The sequence below is a fragment of the Sorex araneus genome, chromosome 5, assembly GCF_027595985.1.
Source record: "Sorex araneus isolate mSorAra2 chromosome 5, mSorAra2.pri, whole genome shotgun sequence".
In the NCBI taxonomy this organism is placed as follows: domain Eukaryota; kingdom Metazoa; phylum Chordata; class Mammalia; order Eulipotyphla; family Soricidae; genus Sorex; species Sorex araneus.
In genome coordinates this window covers 200,514,621-200,532,936 of record NC_073306.1, presented here as the reverse complement: position 1 = coordinate 200,532,936, position 18,316 = coordinate 200,514,621, and the positions used below count along the sequence as shown (strand labels likewise).

Here is an 18,316-nt window from a genome sequence, read left to right as displayed (position 1 = left end):
TACACACTGTGCTATCACTCCAGCCCCTGGGTTCTTTATGCTTCTTGATACCTGGCATCACATGCAATGACTGGTACATCATGGGAACTCAATCATCTGTGTGAGGGGCCCGAGAGCTAGAACAGCAGGCAGGGCACTTGCCTTGTACACAGCTGACACAGATTAGATCCCCAATACCCCTTATGGGCCTCGGAGGCTCATCAGGAGTGCTCCCTGAGCACAGGGCCAGGAATCAGCACTGAGTACTGCTGGGGGTGGCACCAAACCTCCCTGCACCCCCAGCCCCCAAATAATAATCATCTGCATGGGCCAGAGAGATATTACAGCGGGTAAGGCACTTGCCTTGTGTGCACACAGCTGATTCGAGCCGATCCCTGGCACCACACAGGGTACCCCATGCCCTGCCAGGAGTGATCCCTGAGCACAGAGCTAGGAGTAAGCCTGGAGTACTGCTGGGTGTAACCCCAACCCCTAAATAATGATATCTGCTTGCCCTGGTGTTGGCGTGGATGTGGGGAGAAAGGGACTCTCCTTCACTGCTGGTGGGAATGCCGACTGGTTCAGCCCTTTTGGAAAACAATATGGACGATTCTCAAAAAATTAGAAATTGAGCTTTCATTTGACCCAGCAATACCAGTCCTGGGAATATATCCCGGAGAGGCAAAAAGGTATAGTAGAAATAATATCTGCATTTCTATGTTCATTGCAGCACTATTTACAATAGCCACAATCTGGAAAAAAACAGAGTGCCCAAAAACAGATGACTGGTTAAAGAAACTTTGGTACATCTACACAATGGAATACTATGCAGCTGTCAGAAAAGATGAAGTCATGAAATTTGCATATAAGTGGATCAACATGAAAGTATCATGTTGAGTGAAATGAGTCAGAAAGAGACAGACATAGAAAGACTGCACTCATATGTGGAATATAAAGTAGCAGAGAGGTACAAGCTTGCAATGATGCAATTTCTGGTAGAAATTTCTCTGGACTTAGTTACTAAAATACTAAAATACAGAAATCCAAAACCATGCGGCTGCTATTGTGGCCGATCGACCTCACATCTCTTCATTTTCAGCAATGGAAAACAAATTATCAAATGCTTCCTTTTCAGCACGCCCGACTTTGGGGGGAGAAACTCCAAACAATAATAGTGAGTTTGTTGTTGAAATATTGAATGTAATCAAAGTAAAGTGAAAGTAAAGTGAAATTTATCAGTTACATAGATGGGGTGGGGGGCTGGGGAGGTGGGGGGCTGTGGGGGAGGTATACTGTGATTCTTGGTGGTGGAATATGTGCACTGGTGAAGGGATGGGTGTTCAAGCATTGTATAACTGAGACTGAAACCTGAAAGCTTTGTAACTTTCAACATGGCGATTCAATAAAAAAAGATACATTTAAAAAAATATATATCTGCTTGCCAGCAAATAAATTAGAAGTTAGAAGTGACACAGGAAGACAGGAAAAAGACAAAATCCTCCTGAAGTAAAGAGCACCGCTTGCCCCAAGAGCACTGCAACCTGTGACTCAGAACAGGTCCAGCTGGCCAGGAACTGCTAGGAGGGGCAAGGGCATCCAGAACTCCCCCAAAAGGGTTTTTTTCCCCCTTTTTTACTAAAAAAAAAATCCTGGTATTTCTTGTTAGTAAATGTTGAAAATCAGTAAGTCTGAAATTTAAAAATCATGTGTAGAACCGATAGCACAGCGGTAGGGCATTTGCCTTTCAAGCGGCCGACCCGTGTTGGATTCCTCCGCCCCTCTCGGAGAGCCCAGCAAGCTACGGAGAGTATCTCGCCCACACGGTAGAGCCTGGCAAGCTACCCGTGGTGTATTGGATATGCCAAAAACAGTAACAATAAGTCTCTCAATGAGAGACATTACTGGTGCCTGCTCGAACAAATCGATGAGCAACGGGGATGACAGTGATAGTGACAGTGTAGAACCAAGATGAAAGAATTTCAGAAGACTCAGATCTCCCTCACAGGCACCTTGGGGGGGTGACTGACCCCTGGGCTTGGCTGGGTGTGCCACAAAAAGAACAACACACAAAAAGCTACCTGACAAACAAAATGAAGCCCAATTTCATTCAAGAAAAACATTTTAAAGTTTCTTTAAAAAAATAAAGGAGAAGTATTAAGAAAACCACCCAAACTGTGCATGTGATAAACAGAGAATTTGTCTACCATTACGTAAGCAATTAAAATAAAACAAATAAAACCGCAACACTGAACATGCTGTAAAATGTGCATTTGCAAGCCAAGATGGTTACACCCACTGGCATTAGCAAAAGAAAATGTTAAGACAAAATGGGAAACTAATGAGCTCAGCTGCAGGGGCCTGTTTGTTTTTTAATTTCATCCAGTTGTTCAAAACATAATTTCTATTTTACCCTCAAGTCTTTTGTTGGATGGGAGGGGAATCAAATGTTCCCAAACAAGAATCTGAATAAGCTCTGAAAACGCACCCAACAAGCTTCATTTGTTCTAAAGCACATCTGGTGTATTCTCTCTTCACATTTCTGACAGGTCATGTTTAACGAACACAAATGTTTGCCAGTGCCGCTCACAGACCTTGCGGGGGGAGAGGAAAGGTTAGAGCAGGGGAAAGGGCTGTGCAAAACGCTTTGTTCAGCAAACGGGGCGCGATCAGACTGAGGTAACTTGACCATGGTACAGGGAAGTTCTGAGTCATTTTGAAAGTAGCAATAAGGCCCACTAACAAAAATAAACGCTTAAAAGGGAACCTTTTCTAATTTTACTATTTGAGAATCTTATTGCACTATTCCGCAGTTTCAAAATGAAATGGCAATTAATAAAACTCGAGGCTAAAGAAAACAGGGACGAGCGGGCTATTCAGAGAATGAATAAAACAGACAGGGTGACAAAACCGATTTCTGTGAAAAAACATGAACAAGCAGCTGCATCCAGCCAGACATACTCACTATTCAACGCCAACGGGCTATATTTAATATTGCCTGGCCTTGGTAACTTCGGTAACAAAATAGTAGGAATAGCCACATTTCGACTATCATTTCAACTTCAACTGAGGTTTAATTTTTTAAATGTTGTGCAATTTCAGGTCTAAAGAAAGAATGAGAGTCTGAACCCACAACTTCTACTACTAAATCTTACTAAAGAAGATGCAAACCCTCGGCCCAATATCTAAAGAGAATGTGTTATTCAAAGCAAGGCATCAAAAATAAACAAGCTTTGGTACAACAAAATGGAGAGTTCATTTGAATTTGTTCAAGATACAGAACACAATCGGTAATTCAGATCCATGTTAGTGGCTAGCAAGTATGAGGAATTTTAGCAGGATTACCCCCCACACACACACTGCCACAACCACCCCCCACACACACACTCAATCAGCAGTAAAATTTTAAGACAAATCCATCCCCCAAATTTAATCTTTGTTCATACTGTAAAATTTTACTTAAGTCACAACACAAACTAAAAACAACTGTGTATACAAAAAAAGAAAGAAAAAAAAACCCTCCCAATTTTTTGGGTCTATTTTCATTAATGCCACCAACTTATTAGGTGAGACCCACAGACTTAAAAATCTCAACAAGGGGCCTGAGAAATGGCCCAGGGGGACTGCTGGAAACGCCTGCATTGCAGTGAAGCCCCCAAGCTCCACCCATAGTGCTCCCCACAAGTGCTGAGCAGGGCCCCCGGCTGAAGAGCCACCCCCAGGAAGCATAGTCCCTGCACCTGGAGAGGTGCCAGCACTGCACCAGAGAACACACGAGCGCTGGGTGCGGTTCGGTCCCCAGCACTCCTGGTCCCCCAAAGCTCTGTCAGGAACAACTCCCAAGCAGACAGCTGGGAATAGCTTAAAAAGAAAAACACAAACAAGAGTGTCGCAAGCACCCGAGCTAAATGACTACAGTCCCTGGTGAGCACTGGCCAAGGGTGTGAGCACTACAGCTCGACGGGTGAACCCCCCTGCAAAAACCACAATCTACATTCAGCACACCATGGCAGGGGCAGAGGCACAGGACGGCGGGAAGCAGCTGGTCCTGCACACGTGTGATCTGGTTTGGCTCCCAGGGCACACAGCAGCGATCCCTGAGCACAGAATTAGGAGTAAACCCTGAGTAGCGCTGGCTGTGCCTCCCTGCCTCCCTCCCGCACAAAAAGCCACAGCAACTAAGGGAAGGAAAGAACCGAATCCCAGTATTATCTGACTCTTCCCTCTGCGCCCACCCCCCCTACACACACCCCTAGTCCCCTCCTATCTCCTTAGCTCGAAGTCCTAAAGCTTCGATGACACCATCTCCACTTCAACCTCATCTTCACTGACAACATAAGTCTAACTAGAAAGACGTTACTTAGTCGATTACATTTCGACTAAGTTCCCTACCTCTAGTTTGTTCTGAGGCCGCTCCCAGCAGTGTGCACGGCTTACTCCTGGCTCTGTGCTCATAGATCACTCCTGGCAGTGCTCAGGGGACCATGTGTGGTGCTGGGTACAAAGCTTGGGCCCGCTGCATACAAGGCAAGTGCTGTACCTTCATACTGCCCCTGGGCCCTACCTTAATTCTGATCCATGCCAATACATTTGATAAACTCTTGCTAGATTAAAGATACTACAGAATTCCCCCCACCCACCCCCGAATTACTGAGATTCCTGCCAAAAAAAAAATAATAATAAAGAATGTAGGCATGTTAAAATTTTTTTCAATTTTTTTTCTCATTTGGCATCAGCCCACCTTTCCAAAATTGCCTTTCCCGTTAACTTTCCTTCATCTCAATTTGGGGGTAGAGGGAATGAACTGCTTCTTGTTTTGCCTCACAAATAACTCTGACTTACTTCAGCCCCAATGATCAACAGATTCTGTCTACTTATGAGATCTCCCTCTTTCTGTTAATTGGTTTTGGTGTGGGGGCTACACTTGGCTCTGAGCTCAGGGATCACTCCTGGCAGTCCTCAGGGGACTATCTGCGGTGACAGGATCAAACTGAGTTGGCCACATGCAGGACAAGCACCTTCCCCTCTATACTGTCTCTCTGATCCCTGAACATCTGACTGATAAAAAGAACTCAGGGACAAGGGGGTGTGTGGCATCCCCCCGCCCTTGGCAGATCTGAGATGGACAGAAACCTGGGACTCCTGAGACACACATTGTCCCAATCTTGCCTCGCAGACCCAGGCTCTGGTCTCTGAGGACTCCCTCGCTGTCACAGTTACAAGAATCGGAGCCTTTAACTTGCTGGGGCAGCCGGCGGCAGTCGGGGGCTCGTTCCCCAGGACAGGTGTGTTCCGGGGCCCCTGGAGAGGAGTGTGAGCCTGCCCAGGGCAGCAGTTCTGCAGTTTCCAGTGCTGCTAACAGAGGCGCGGCCGGACGCCATGCAGCTAAATGACTCTACCGACCCCCACCCCGGGTGCTGTCTTCTCGGGTGACCCTCAGAGAACGGGAGTCTGTGCAAAGCTGCTGCTTGAGCTGTGGCACAGGACGCAGACTGTCCCAGGAGGGCCTTCGGAGCCTCCCGTGACGTGGGGGAAGACCGGGCTGGCACTGCAGAAACCACTGACCGTTTTCCAAGGACCGCTTTGGACGGCAGCTGAGAGGCGCCCTGTGAAACCAAGTGTTCAGGACAGGAATTCATTCCCTGTACTCCCGAGACAAAAAGTGGGGAAGGCACACGGCCCTGGACTGGGCCATGAATGGGCATTGCAATCAGGGATGCTCTCTCAAAAGGCTACAGGTAGCCCCAAGCGAGGTAAAGCCAAGAAAGCAGGACCGGAATGACGACTTTTAAAAGAAAGAGACCCTGAACTCAGTGATTAAGGTCCAGAATGACCTGACACACCCCCCTATGCCCCTCCCCCCAGTAATGATCAGTGAAGCGTCAGCAACCACTGTGACTATCACTAGGCAGGCCCCAGCCATGCCACCCCCCCCCCCCACACACACACACTTCCAAGGAAGGCAGAGGCCTAACTCTAACATGAGAAAACTCAACTGCAGACCACTGGCGGTCTTTTTGCACCTGTACTTTTACTTGAGGGTTGCACTCACTCTCCACACCCACCACCTATTCTGCTTCCGGAATGTAAGAGTCATAGGTTCACACCTGCCAACACGATTCGGCATCTCACCCTATGGACTATTTTATTATCATGCTCCCAATAGTTCCGACGGCAATGGGTAAACGGAGACGTGACTGTTTGGAAATCTATTTTCTAGTCCTGGGTCCAAGGTAGCCTGGCTGACATGTGACTTGCTAAATTGTCTATGTTCTTTCCAAAAGAACGCACCAGCAAGGCCTAAAGCTTAGCAGGCTGGAGCACCTGGCTTGCAGAGAGGAGGCCCAGGGTAGGGCCCTGGCCCATGGGGTCCAGCTGAGGAAAAACACTAGTCAGAACCGGGGAAAGCAGTTTTATAGTACATTTTTAAACTAGTTGGGACTAAATAAACAGTCGATTAACCACTATGCCTAGAAGAAGAAACAGCGAGAGAGAGAGTGAGAGAGAACTCTGCTACAGAGGCAGGCTGTGGGGGAGGAAACGGCGGGGGGGAATTGGTGGTGGGAAATGTACACTGGTGAAGGGACAAGTGTTGGAACATTGTATGACTGAATCCCACTGGTGAACAACTTTGTGACTGTGAATCTCATGTGATTTAATTTCAAAAGGTGTGTGTGGGGGGGAGTGGCTAGTAATTCAGTTGGGGTGGGAGAGAGAGTATGGTGGTTAGGGCGTTTTTTCTTGCATGAGGCTGACCTTTGTTCCGTTCTCCCGCATCCACATGGTCCCCTGAGCACTACTAGGAGTGTTTCTTCCCGCCTCCCCCCTCCCCTGCCAAATTTTACTTGATTAAAGCTCCATGGATTACAAAGTTATTCACAGTTGGGTTTTTGGCATTGGACATACAATGCTCCACCAGGAGTAACTCTTGAGTGTAGAGCCAGGAGCAACCCCTGAGCACTGCCGGGTGTGGCCCAATAAACAAACAAAAGCCGAGTAAAAAAAAAATAACTTGATCTGGACAAAGGCTGAGTGCTGGAAGAAGGGAAAGTGATGTGCATGCTACCCTACCAGTAACGGTATGGCAACCACAATGCTTAAAAGGAAAAAAAAAAAAGAGAATGAAAAAAAAAGTGCCCACCACAGAGGCAAGCTTGAGGGGTGGGGAGACAGAACGGAAACTCAGGACACGGGTAAAGAGATTGGTGTTGGAGCACTGTACACCTGGAGTCAACTTTGTAATTCTTGGTGAGTAAAGTAAATTAATAATCCAAAGGTTCGAGTTTCTTCCAAATTTCATACGTACAGATTGTGGACACTCCAAATCTAAGTGAAGATTTTATCAGGGCACCACTATCAAAAATCTTGAAGCAGAAAGGTATAAAACAAAAAAACCACCAGATTTCATGTGGCTTAAACTACCAGGGCCTGGGCCAGAGAAACAGCTCAACAGTCTGAAGTTCCATGCTTTCCATGCGGGAGGCCTGGGCTCCCCCCAAGTCACACTGCCCCCAGCACCACCAGGAATGACCCCCCAAGCAGTGGCTCTAGAGGAAGCCCTGGGTACTGCCAGGTGCAGCCAAAAAGCAAACAGAAATTCACTGCACGTCACAGCGCTACAGTAGCCTCCTGTATTGGTGAGGAATCTGGAGCTGTCTATTGTTCAAGAAAAAAAGCAACCGAAAACTCAAATGTGCTGTCGTCATCATCATCATCATCATCATCATCATCATCATCATTACTATTATTATTATTTTGCTTTTTGGGTCACCCCTGGCGATGCACAGGGGTTACTCCTGGCTCGTGCACTCAGGAATTACTCCTGGCAGTGCTTGGGGGACCACATGAGATGCTGGGAATCGAACCTGGGTTGGCCTCGTGCAAGGCAAACGCCCTCCCCGCTGTGCTATCGCTCCAGCCCCTGTGCTGTCATTATTATGATGAAATTACTGGAGAGATCAATTGAGTAGAAAACACAAAACAACTCTAAATCTTTTTTTTTTAGAATGCCACTGGTCACTTAGGTTTAAGAAAGGCAGCAAGCAGAAACTTTCAACACGTCAGTAATATGAAAACGTGAAAAGGATGATGACGATTGTGCATGGAGTCCAGTAATTCAAGTTAGAGAAAACATTGTTTTCGCTTTTAAATAAGATTTGGTTTTGGGGGGGCGGGGGGCATCCTGCCACGCTGCAGACAGAACTCAGGACTCCTGCACGCATCCCAGCCCTTCAGGACATCCGCCTGGTCCTGAGTAAGGCTCCGCTTTCTTCCTGTTTCAGCAAAGGGTTTTTTTTGAAAGCTAAAACCATTATAGTTACACTCAAGGTCTAAAAACGATAGTTTAGCTCATCTCTAATTATATACAAAGGTAACTGTCACTCCTTAAATTCCCCAGGAAACTACTATTTAGTAACCTACATGCTGGAATTACTGTCTGGGATAAAGGCTGGACTTTGCACATCACATTTCTTACACCAGGGGAAAACTCTGCCGCCTTACCTGCCATACTCTTACATCCTGAAAGGCTAACACTATATACTTAAATAGGCTGTTTTAACAAAGATCACATGCTTCCCCATAATAAAGTTAAATGTCACCTAGAAAAAAATTTCAAAAACCCCTAACATTCCTGAAATGGAATCAGAATTATTATTTGTTCATTGAAAAAAATGTTAAAATGAAGAGAAAAAAACTAAAACTTAAGCTACTGATCCAATTATTCAAGGTAAGTTATTCTTTTTAAGATATATATATATTTTTTTTTTCATTAACTTTCCCGTCTTCTTGTCCCTCTACTGATGCTGCTGTTTCAGTGATGTGGTCACACACGCGCGTGGTTGTGGTGTCCTCTGGGGAGGCACATCAGGTTGTGGAGCTCTCTCACACACACATACATACACACACACACACACACAGAGCCAAGGTTGTGGTGTCCTCTGGGGAGACACATCAGATTGTGGGGCTCACACACACACACACACACACACAGAGCCAAGGTTGTGGTGTCCTCTGGGGAGGCACATAAGGTTGTGGAGCTCACACACACACACACACACACACACACACACACACAGAGCCAAGGTCTTCAGCTGCGCTGTGGGCGGGAGGGGTCATACTCCTGCTTGTGGCCCTCACACACATTTTGTGTGGTGGAGCTTTAGTGCAAGTCGTACTCTTTAGGTAATGCTCACACAAGCTTTGCTGTAGTGCAGCCGAAAATCACTTGTGCTGGGTGCCACACTCACTGGGCACAAGCAGGCGGCAGGAATTATGCTCCAAGCTCCAGACCTGTAACAGACTCACCCATCTTCCTGCTCTGTCAAGAGCCTACTTCTATGTCACCACCTCCATGATGCATTCCCTGATGACCTCCATCTATGTGCGAATTCCCCCTTCCACTACACACCTGCAGAACCCAGTGAATTTATAATACTTTAGACTTCATGACATGGCTATTTATGCAACAACCCTACCAACCTTAGTGGACTTCACAAGGGCAAAGTTCCCTAAAAGAAACGTCTGCAGTCACGCACACAGTAAACGTTCATATATGTGACATTAACATATATGCTGTTGAACGCTAATATTAATGAACACAATATTATATTTAAAAAGAGATATAAAATAATATGATGATAACATAACTAGTGGGTAACAGACCTAGTATTATTAAGCAACTAAGTTCTCAAAATACGTTACTAACAATGCCAAAGAAAATAAAAAATCAAATCCATGTTTTTATATAACACAAAACTCATACAAGGACATACTTGTCATATTAAGTATTAACAACTTTACTTTTTAACAAAACAAAGTTGAAAAGAAAGCTGCTGACAGCATGTTTAAATGACAGAAAAAAATCATTCCTTACTTCGGCTTAATTTTGGAAATCTTTTTTGCAATTTCTTCCTTAATGGATTAAGCTCAGGCATTATTTCTGGAACAGCGACATAAAAATCTGGTTTAATTTCATCATCCAAAACCTGAAAATCAGGGGGAAGACAGATAAATTTAGGTTATAAGTAAAAATTTTATGCCTCTGAAAAGTAATAATTTCCATTATGAAATTATAATTAGTAAAACACATTGGTCACAATTCATCTCTCCAAACTGGGCACAAGTTTGTTGAAAGAAACATATGAACATGTTTAATAATTATGAAAACCATCAGAAGCAAAACATTTCCCAATGTTTTCTTTTTAAAACAGCTATGCCAAAAAGGCACACGAAAATATGATCTATATCACTAATCATCTTGGAAATCAAAACAACAATGAGATATCATCTCACACCACAGAGACTGGCACACATCAAAAAGAAGACAAATAATCAGTGCTGGCGCAGATGTGGGGAGAAGGGACTCTCCGTTATTGTTTGGAAGGACAACTGGTCCAGCCTTTTTGGAAAACAATATGGACATTCCCCAAAAAACTAGAAATTGAGCTCCCATTTGACCCAACAATACCACTTCTGAGACTACCCTGGGGGCCAAAATGTGCAGCAGAAACGCCGTGCTTATTTCTATTTTCATTGCAACACTATTCACAATAGCCAGAATCTGGAAACAACCTGAGTGCCTGCGAGCAGATGTATAAAAAATAACTACGGTACACTTACAAAATGGAATACAACGCAGGCACCAGGAAATATGAAGGCATGAAATCTGCTTATAAGTGGAGGGTCATGGAGAGAGTATCATGCTGAGTGAAATGAGTCAGAAGGAGAGGGACGGACAGAGAATGACTGCACTCGTTTATGGGATATTAAATAATAAAAAAAAACCCAAAACCATAGTATGAGACTAATATCTAAGGCCAGAAGAAACAGGGGCCAGGAGGACTGGTCCAGGACTTGCCAAAGTGGGTGGGGGCAGAGGGCAGTTAGGATAGAGAATAGATCACTATGTCAGTGATTGCTGGAAATGATCCCTCTGACAAGAACTGAGTGCTAAAAGGAGGTAACAGGATATGTACACGATAACCTCTCAGTTACTGCAAACCATAATGCCCAAAAGCAAAGAGAAAGAGAGAGAAGAAACGTGCCTGCCACAGAGGCAGACGGGGATCGAACCCACGTCCGTCTCGTGCAAGGCAAAATCCGATCTACTGGACTACCGCTCCGGTCCCTTTTTTTTTTTTTTGCTTTTTGGGTCACACCCAGCGATGCTCAGGGGTTACTCCTGGCTTTGCACTCAGGAATTACTCCTGGCGGTGCTTGGGGGACCATATGGGATGCCGGGGATCGAACCCGTGTCAGCCGCGTGCAAGGCAAACGCCCTACCCGCTGTGCTATCACTCCAGCCCCACCAGTCCCTAATTTTTTAAATGTTAAAAAAAAGAAAAAAGAATAGAAAAGAGAATTTTTTTTTTTTTTTTTTTTTTTGCTTTTTTGGGTCACACCAGGTGATGCACAGGGATTACTCCTGGCTCTGCACTCAGGAATCATCCCTGGCGGTGCTCAGGGGATGATATGGGATGCTGGGAATCAAACCCGGGTCGGCCGCGTGCAAGGCAGACGCCCTACCTGCTGTGCTATTGCTCCAGCCCCTAAAGAGACAATTTCTTTACTCTTTAAACAACACAGTACATTCCCTCTAGCAATAACTTATATTAAACTAGGTACTGGGAAGCCAATCCCTGAGTCTAGGACTGACCTTGGGACTTCAAGGGAACAAGGCCATGGGGTGCATCCCTGTGAGCTACCTCAGAGGCCTCCGGGCACAATTTTGAAATGTTAAAGAACTCTATGTAGAATAAAACTTTAAGACCTTTCAAAACTGACTGATCCTAATTTGAGTGTGACTTTGAATTAAATTTAAAATTATGTTCAATTGGTGAGGGAAAGCAGGCACCCGGGTGAGAGGTGTGGCACTGGAATGATGTATGCATGAAATTTATCATTAACAGTATTGTAATTACGGTACTTCAATATGAATGGGGAAAATACTAAAAAATAAAAATGGTGAAGTTTATGCTATAGTTAGGTTTAAGATCACACCTGGGAATATGAAACTTGGAATGAAATAAAAGTACATGGAAGAAAACGATCCTTTTGGAGGCTTAATTAATTAATTAATATTAATTAATTAATTAATTTTAGGTGCCAGGAATTGAATCCATTGTTTCACAGATGAAAGACCTGGGTTCTAGCACTGAATCACAGCCCCAGTCCCCTCAACAAAATTATATGACTGGAGCTCATGCCGGGTTCAGCCAGCTTAATCCGTGGCTGAACAAATACCAGTATTCCTGCTTTAAAAAAAAAAAAGAGGGGCTGGAGCATTAGCACAGCGGGTAGGGCATTTGCCTTGCAGGCAGCTGACCCAGGTTCGATTCCCAGCATCTCATATGGTCTCCTGAGCGCCGCCAGGAGTAATTCCTGAGTGCAGAGCCAGGAGTAACCCCTGAGCAACACTGAGTGTGACCCAAAAAGAAAAAAAAAGAAGAAAAGAAAAGAAAAAAAACAAAAACAAAATTATTTGAAAGTCCCTGAGAACAGGTATATCTGTGTTCAGAGTAAAGATAAATTTTTTAAAAATAAAATAAAATAAAGGCATGGTTAAATGCACCAGAAGAAAAAAAGTAAAAATAAATTTAAAGAAAATAAAGAAAGAGAGTGGAAAGATAGTACTGTGATAAGCTGCTTGCCTGGCATGGGGCCGACCTGAGTTCAATCCCTAGCATTGTCTTGGGTCCCCAGAGCCGTTCCAGGAGAGATCCCTGAGCACAGACACAGGAATAAGCCCCGAGTACTGCCAGGAAAGGCACAGAAACAAATTTTAAAAGAAAAGAAAAGAAGGGACTGACCCAAGTAATGGGAAGAAGCTTGATGTTTGGTAAAATTATCCTTTGTGTATATTCTATAAATACTATTTCAACTAAAAATATGGGAATATGTGAAAAAACATAGCCATGTTATTGTTTACAAAACTGAGTTAAATTTAAGTCATAATTTGAATTTCTTCTAAAAATAACAAGGATGAACTTTAAAATATACCATGGGGATGTCTTGCAAAAATATTCTGTTTATGACACCTTTGTCAGGTGGCATTTCCCCTCTAATATTATATTACTTGAGGCTGGAGAGATAGTAGGGGGGTAGGACACTTGTCTTGCATGTGACAGACCCTGGTTCAATTCCCAGCATTCCATATGCTCCCTGGAGGGTGGCCAGAAGTGACTCCTGAGTGCAGAGCCAGGAGTGACCCCCGAGCATTGCCAAGGATGGCCCCCAAGCAAAAACAAACAAAAACCAAATATTATATTGCCCCTGGGACCACTAATGAGAAATTCTGTGCTTGTTGTAATGCAGGATTACTTTTTCAAATCTATTCACTTTAGTGAACTTAAAGACTGCAGAATACTTTCTGCTTCTTCTTACCCTTTCTTTCTTGAGAAGTAACATTTAAGAAGCAGAGGGATCTATTTAAATTCTATTGTTGCTATGACAGTTGTACAAGATACTAAGTTAGTAGGAAGAACACAGATGAAAAGCAGTAAACAAATATAAGAAAAGTCTCTTAAGTCCAAAGATCAGTGTCTACTTTCAAACTCCAAAGAATCCATGGCATTATTTTTTGATGACTAAAACATTGGAATAACTTGATAAATTAAAATTCAGAAGCCATCAGAAAAACTTGGATTCTGCCCCCTCAGTTTGGCCTAGAACCTACATGAAAGCATAATTTCTTCACATGTTCACATGTCCCATTAGTTCTGCCCCCTCACACCCAAAGCCATTCTTGATTCTCACCTTAAAATTCCAGATTTGATTACATATCCAAATTTAGATTACTAGAGTAAGTAGAAACACAACAAAACAAATTATAAGCACTGCTGTCCATTTCAAAGGAAGGACCCAGCTAAAATCACCCAAAATAAAAATCTGGAAGTGGAACCAAAGGAAAATTTCCAAATCACCTTTCCTTGTTCTAAAAATAGTTAAGTATCCCATGCTTTAAATGATTCATTTAGAACATTTTATTTTGTTTTATTTGGGGGCCATACCTGGCTGTGCTCAGGGCTAACTACTGGCTCTCCGTGTTCAGGGGACCATGTGGGGTGCCAGAGATGGAACCCGGGTCGCCTGCATTCAAGGCAAGTGCCTTAATCCCTGGACCAACTCTCTGGCCCTAGGGCACTTGTACTCTCTCTGGTCCCTAAAAAAGTAGATTTTAGAGTATATTGAGGGAAAACTTTCTTGGAAGAAACTCCCTAAATTCAGTAAGCACAATTATTCCTCACAACTCTTAAAAAATATATTTTGATTCAAATAGGCACCCCAATGTCTTGGTTATTTTCTCACAGCAGGCTACACAATCATTTGTTGCCCTCACCGGTCACTCTGAACTCAATGGGCTGGGAAAAGTGAAAGAGTAACTTGGGGCAGGGAAATGAGTAACAGAGGTAAGGCCATGCCTTCTGTGCACGCAGCCAACCCAGGGTGACAACACAGCAGAGTGGGGATCCCCAGGCTCCCTGAGGACCACGTGGGGGCCACCCCTCAAGGAGTTAAAACTAGCCGGAAGCTCATGAGAGAGGTGGAATACTATCACCTTGTAATCTACTAAAGTCAGTATCGCTTTTCACTCTAAGTTAAAGCAAACCAAGGATTTGATCTTCAATGAAACGTCCACGTGAACTTTTGAATTGTTTTAAATTTCATATTCTAAACCACAAAAAGTCATACTGCTTTCTCCAGACTGCCCACAAAACTCTCACCAATACCTAGAAAGCAACGGAAAAGACCCCCTATATAAATCAAACAGAATTACATCCATCAGTTTCTTAAACAGCTTTGATTACAAGGATCAGAAAAGAAGGAAAGGAAGGGCCTGAAATGTGGTGCAAGGGGCAGAGCACAGCGTTAACTGTGCTAGACTGTGGGTTCCTGGGGCTGGAGTGATAGCACAGTGGGTAGGGCGTTTGCCTTCCACGCAGCCGACCCGGGTTCGATTCCCAGCATCCCATATGGTCTGCCAGGAGTAATTCCTGAGTGCATGAGGCGAGGGTAACCCCGGAGCATCGCCGGGTGTGACCCAAAAAGCAAAAAAAAAAAAAAAAAAAAAAGACTGTCATAACATCACCAGCACAGCATTGACCATTGAACACTGCTGGGTGGGGGGGGAGGGCCTGGGGGGAGGGAGGCAGGCTGAAGTGACCCCTGTCTCAGGCCACCTACCTCTGACCACCCTGTTGCCCCAGCAACAATTAACAGTCACAACAACAAAGATGTTTTTTTGCTGTTCTATAAAGCTCTACTAACCATTCCCCAAGATACAGAGTGGTTATGTTCCACAATACATCAATGAGCAGCAAAGATTACAGAACCATTTCTATAAGTAATTAATATGAAAACAATACTATACCTTCTGAATCAGATCTGCTCCTCCTGCAAATGCAGCTCCGTTTTCTTCTGCTGTTTTAACCTCTGAGGCATTCTACCAAATAAAATGGTTTGAAAAGCAGTCTTTAAACAAATTCCATTTGGGTTTTAAGCATTCTGACTGAAATAGTATCACAGTTTAAAAAAAAAATCTTGGTTTTTAATTAAAATGCAGCTCTGTTTTCAATTAGAGGTATCAGAGATATTAAACCCGTAATGAGTTTCATTTGAAAGATTAAGTAGTTTCTTGTCTAACAAATGAGAGAATTCATTCAAGTGGTATATTAGAAACCTACATCTTCAGTGCTAGCAATACATCATCTTACAGAAGCAAAAATATTAAAATACAGTTTTCCGAAGTTAGAGTCATTTTATCAAACTAACTTAGAAAAAAAAATATTTTTAATCTTAAAAACAGAAGCAAAAATCTAGCCAGTTGTCTGAAAATTCAAAAATAAGATAGAATATATTAGGTTGTTTTTTTTTTCCTGTAAGTCTCATTGATGCCATCTGCTTAGTCAAGCTTTGTGGCATTCCAATAGCTACATTTACCACTTTCCTGGGAAGAAATTCTTCTTGAAAATGAGATAATCCACAGAGAGATACAAAACAAATCCATATGCAAATGTTGTAATATATAAGAAATTGCCAAATCATCATAACATATTTCTATCCCTGACTTTCTTAACTTTGCAGGCTAGATTTTGTTTTTTCTAGTGAGAGTTACTACTTTCATAGGATCAATTATGCCCATTGATTCAAAATAATCATTCTGCAACTGTCTGAAGAGAGACGTCTGAACAGGAAGCAGCAGTTTGGCTCAATCCTACACCTCTTCTCAGTTTCTCTTGGAAACAATGTTGTGGAATAATCATGATATACTTATGTTCCACTTAGGTTCCTTTTTCAAACCAGCGGTCTAACTTTAAACAAGCCATCTCACTTGTTTTCATGGGAGCTTCAAATGAGAAAAGTAAGATGAGGTGAATGATAGAATATTCTGGAACTCTGCTCATAAGCATTCGTCAATGCCATATATAAAATACAAAGTAAACAATATATGAAGTGGACAAAGGTTACTCACCCCTGTAAATACAACAACTTTATTGATTTCTGAAAGGAACGGATATGGGAAACCAAGAACACTGGCAAACGGCTCCACTTTTTTCTAGATAAAAACAGTAAAAAAAAATGAAAAATTCATTCATCTTTTCTATTGCTCTCATAGTAAAAACTGACTTGACTTTTTTTTATGATACTCTGGGTTCACCATATGTCCTCTCATTAATCCAGAACTACTTGCAGATTATAATTTAAGGCATAAAGGATTATAGTTCTTTTATAAGAAACCATAATAATTAGAATAAAAATCTCTTTTCCCAGCTCCAAACACCCATGGCTTCTATATCAACATTATTCATCAGTTTCTCGGACAGAAAAAGAAGGACTTGCCTATCCATAGCTTCCCAGAGAGAACATGACACTTTCGACATGACAGATGTTAATAAATATTTGCTACCTTGAGTTAAATTTTTTAAATATGTAAATTTTATGACATCATCAACATGCCCATGAATATATCTCTACACAAGGAACATTTGGCAGCTGACCTACTCAGTAGGTTATCCCGAAAGTTCACCATTGGCTAACCAAACCAGCTTGGAAAATCCAATAAATGATGATGTGCATCTGAAGCATCCTCATACAGGTAAGACTCCACAGAGCCTCAGAACTAGATTGTTCAGTTATTTGCTCAAGGACTGACAGACTTGTGGCTTAGGTCTTTTCAGGAGGCTTCATACAAAAGAGATTCTAGATCCATAGTTACGCACAGTGCAAAGGGCTCACAGAGAGAGAATCGGGCTGCTCCATAATTAGAACTGCTTCAAAGATTTATTCTTAGAAAAACTTTGGGTAGAGATAACGTCCTGAAGAAGATCTCTTTTTAGACAAGGCACAAATTCTCTCTCTCTGTCTCTCTCTCTCTCTCTCTCTCTCTCTCTCTCTCTCTCTCTCTCTCTCTCTCTCTCTCTCTTCTGTCTCTCTCCTCCTCCCTCTCCCTCTCCCTCTGTCTGTCTGTCTGTCTGTCTGTCTGTCTGTCTCTCTCTCTCTCTCTCTCTCTCTCTCTCTCTTTCCCATCTCTCTCTGCATAAACTCTAAAGCACATTTTAGATATGCAACTCAGCTTTGGCTGGCACTCCTCTGTCATTAACACGTCATGACTGGTCTTTTTGAATTTTTCAGTATCCAACAATCAAAATAATAATTGAATCCCCGGCAAACAGTGGCTTACTATATAAGCACTCTTTGAAGAACAACAAGAATCGTAGGAAGTCAAGCTATTCTTTCAATGTTATTAGTTTACAAGTAGCTTACATGGTTAAGGAGACTCGTCCTAGGAGACTTCATTACAAACGATATCAATGGTTGACTAAGAAAACGCTCCTCTTGGGGTCAGAGAGACAGCACAGCAGGGTAAGGAGCGTGCCTTGCTCATGGCCAACTTGGGTCCGATCCCTAGGATTCCACCTGGTGCCCTGAGCAACGCCAGGAGAATACAGAGCCTGGATACAGAGCCCCTAGGAGTAACCCCTGAGAACTGCCAGGTGTGGTCCCCCAAAAAAGGAAAATGCTCATTTTGGGCACCACAAATACGATTTCAGTTCATAAACAAACAGGGGTGAGAAAGAGAGCAAGAGACCTCCATGGCTGGAGCATGAGCTCCGCATGCAGGAGGTCTGGGTTTGACCCAGCAACACCTGGGCCCCCAAGCACCTCTGCGAGTATCCCAAGAGCAATGGGCTGCCGGGAAGAGCCCCAGGACACCAGTAGGCTTGGGGTTCCCACCTCCACCAAGCCCCACCCTCCCCTAAATGGAACACTAGCAACGGCAGTGCTATAAAATAACAGGACTAGCATCAACCGTTTCTAAAAAATAAATTAGAATGAAAAA

General features: G+C 43.3%; 1 protein-coding gene across 5 annotated transcripts in view; it reads right to left on the bottom strand.

The window, feature by feature from the left end:
• MRPL1 (mitochondrial ribosomal protein L1) overlaps window positions 1–18,316 on the bottom strand; it is a 78,870-nt gene that overhangs the window by 32,661 nt on the left and 27,893 nt on the right. For all 5 annotated transcript variants that reach the window (XM_055139230.1, XM_004614400.2, XM_055139233.1 and 2 more), the window contains 3 exons: window positions 16,448–16,531; window positions 15,347–15,418; window positions 9,851–9,962 (listed from right to left, as the gene is read on the bottom strand). In XM_055139230.1, coding sequence (XP_054995205.1) covers window positions 9,851–9,962; window positions 15,347–15,418; window positions 16,448–16,531 — 268 coding nt within the window. The remainder of the gene's footprint in view (window positions 1–9,850; window positions 9,963–15,346; window positions 15,419–16,447; window positions 16,532–18,316) is intronic.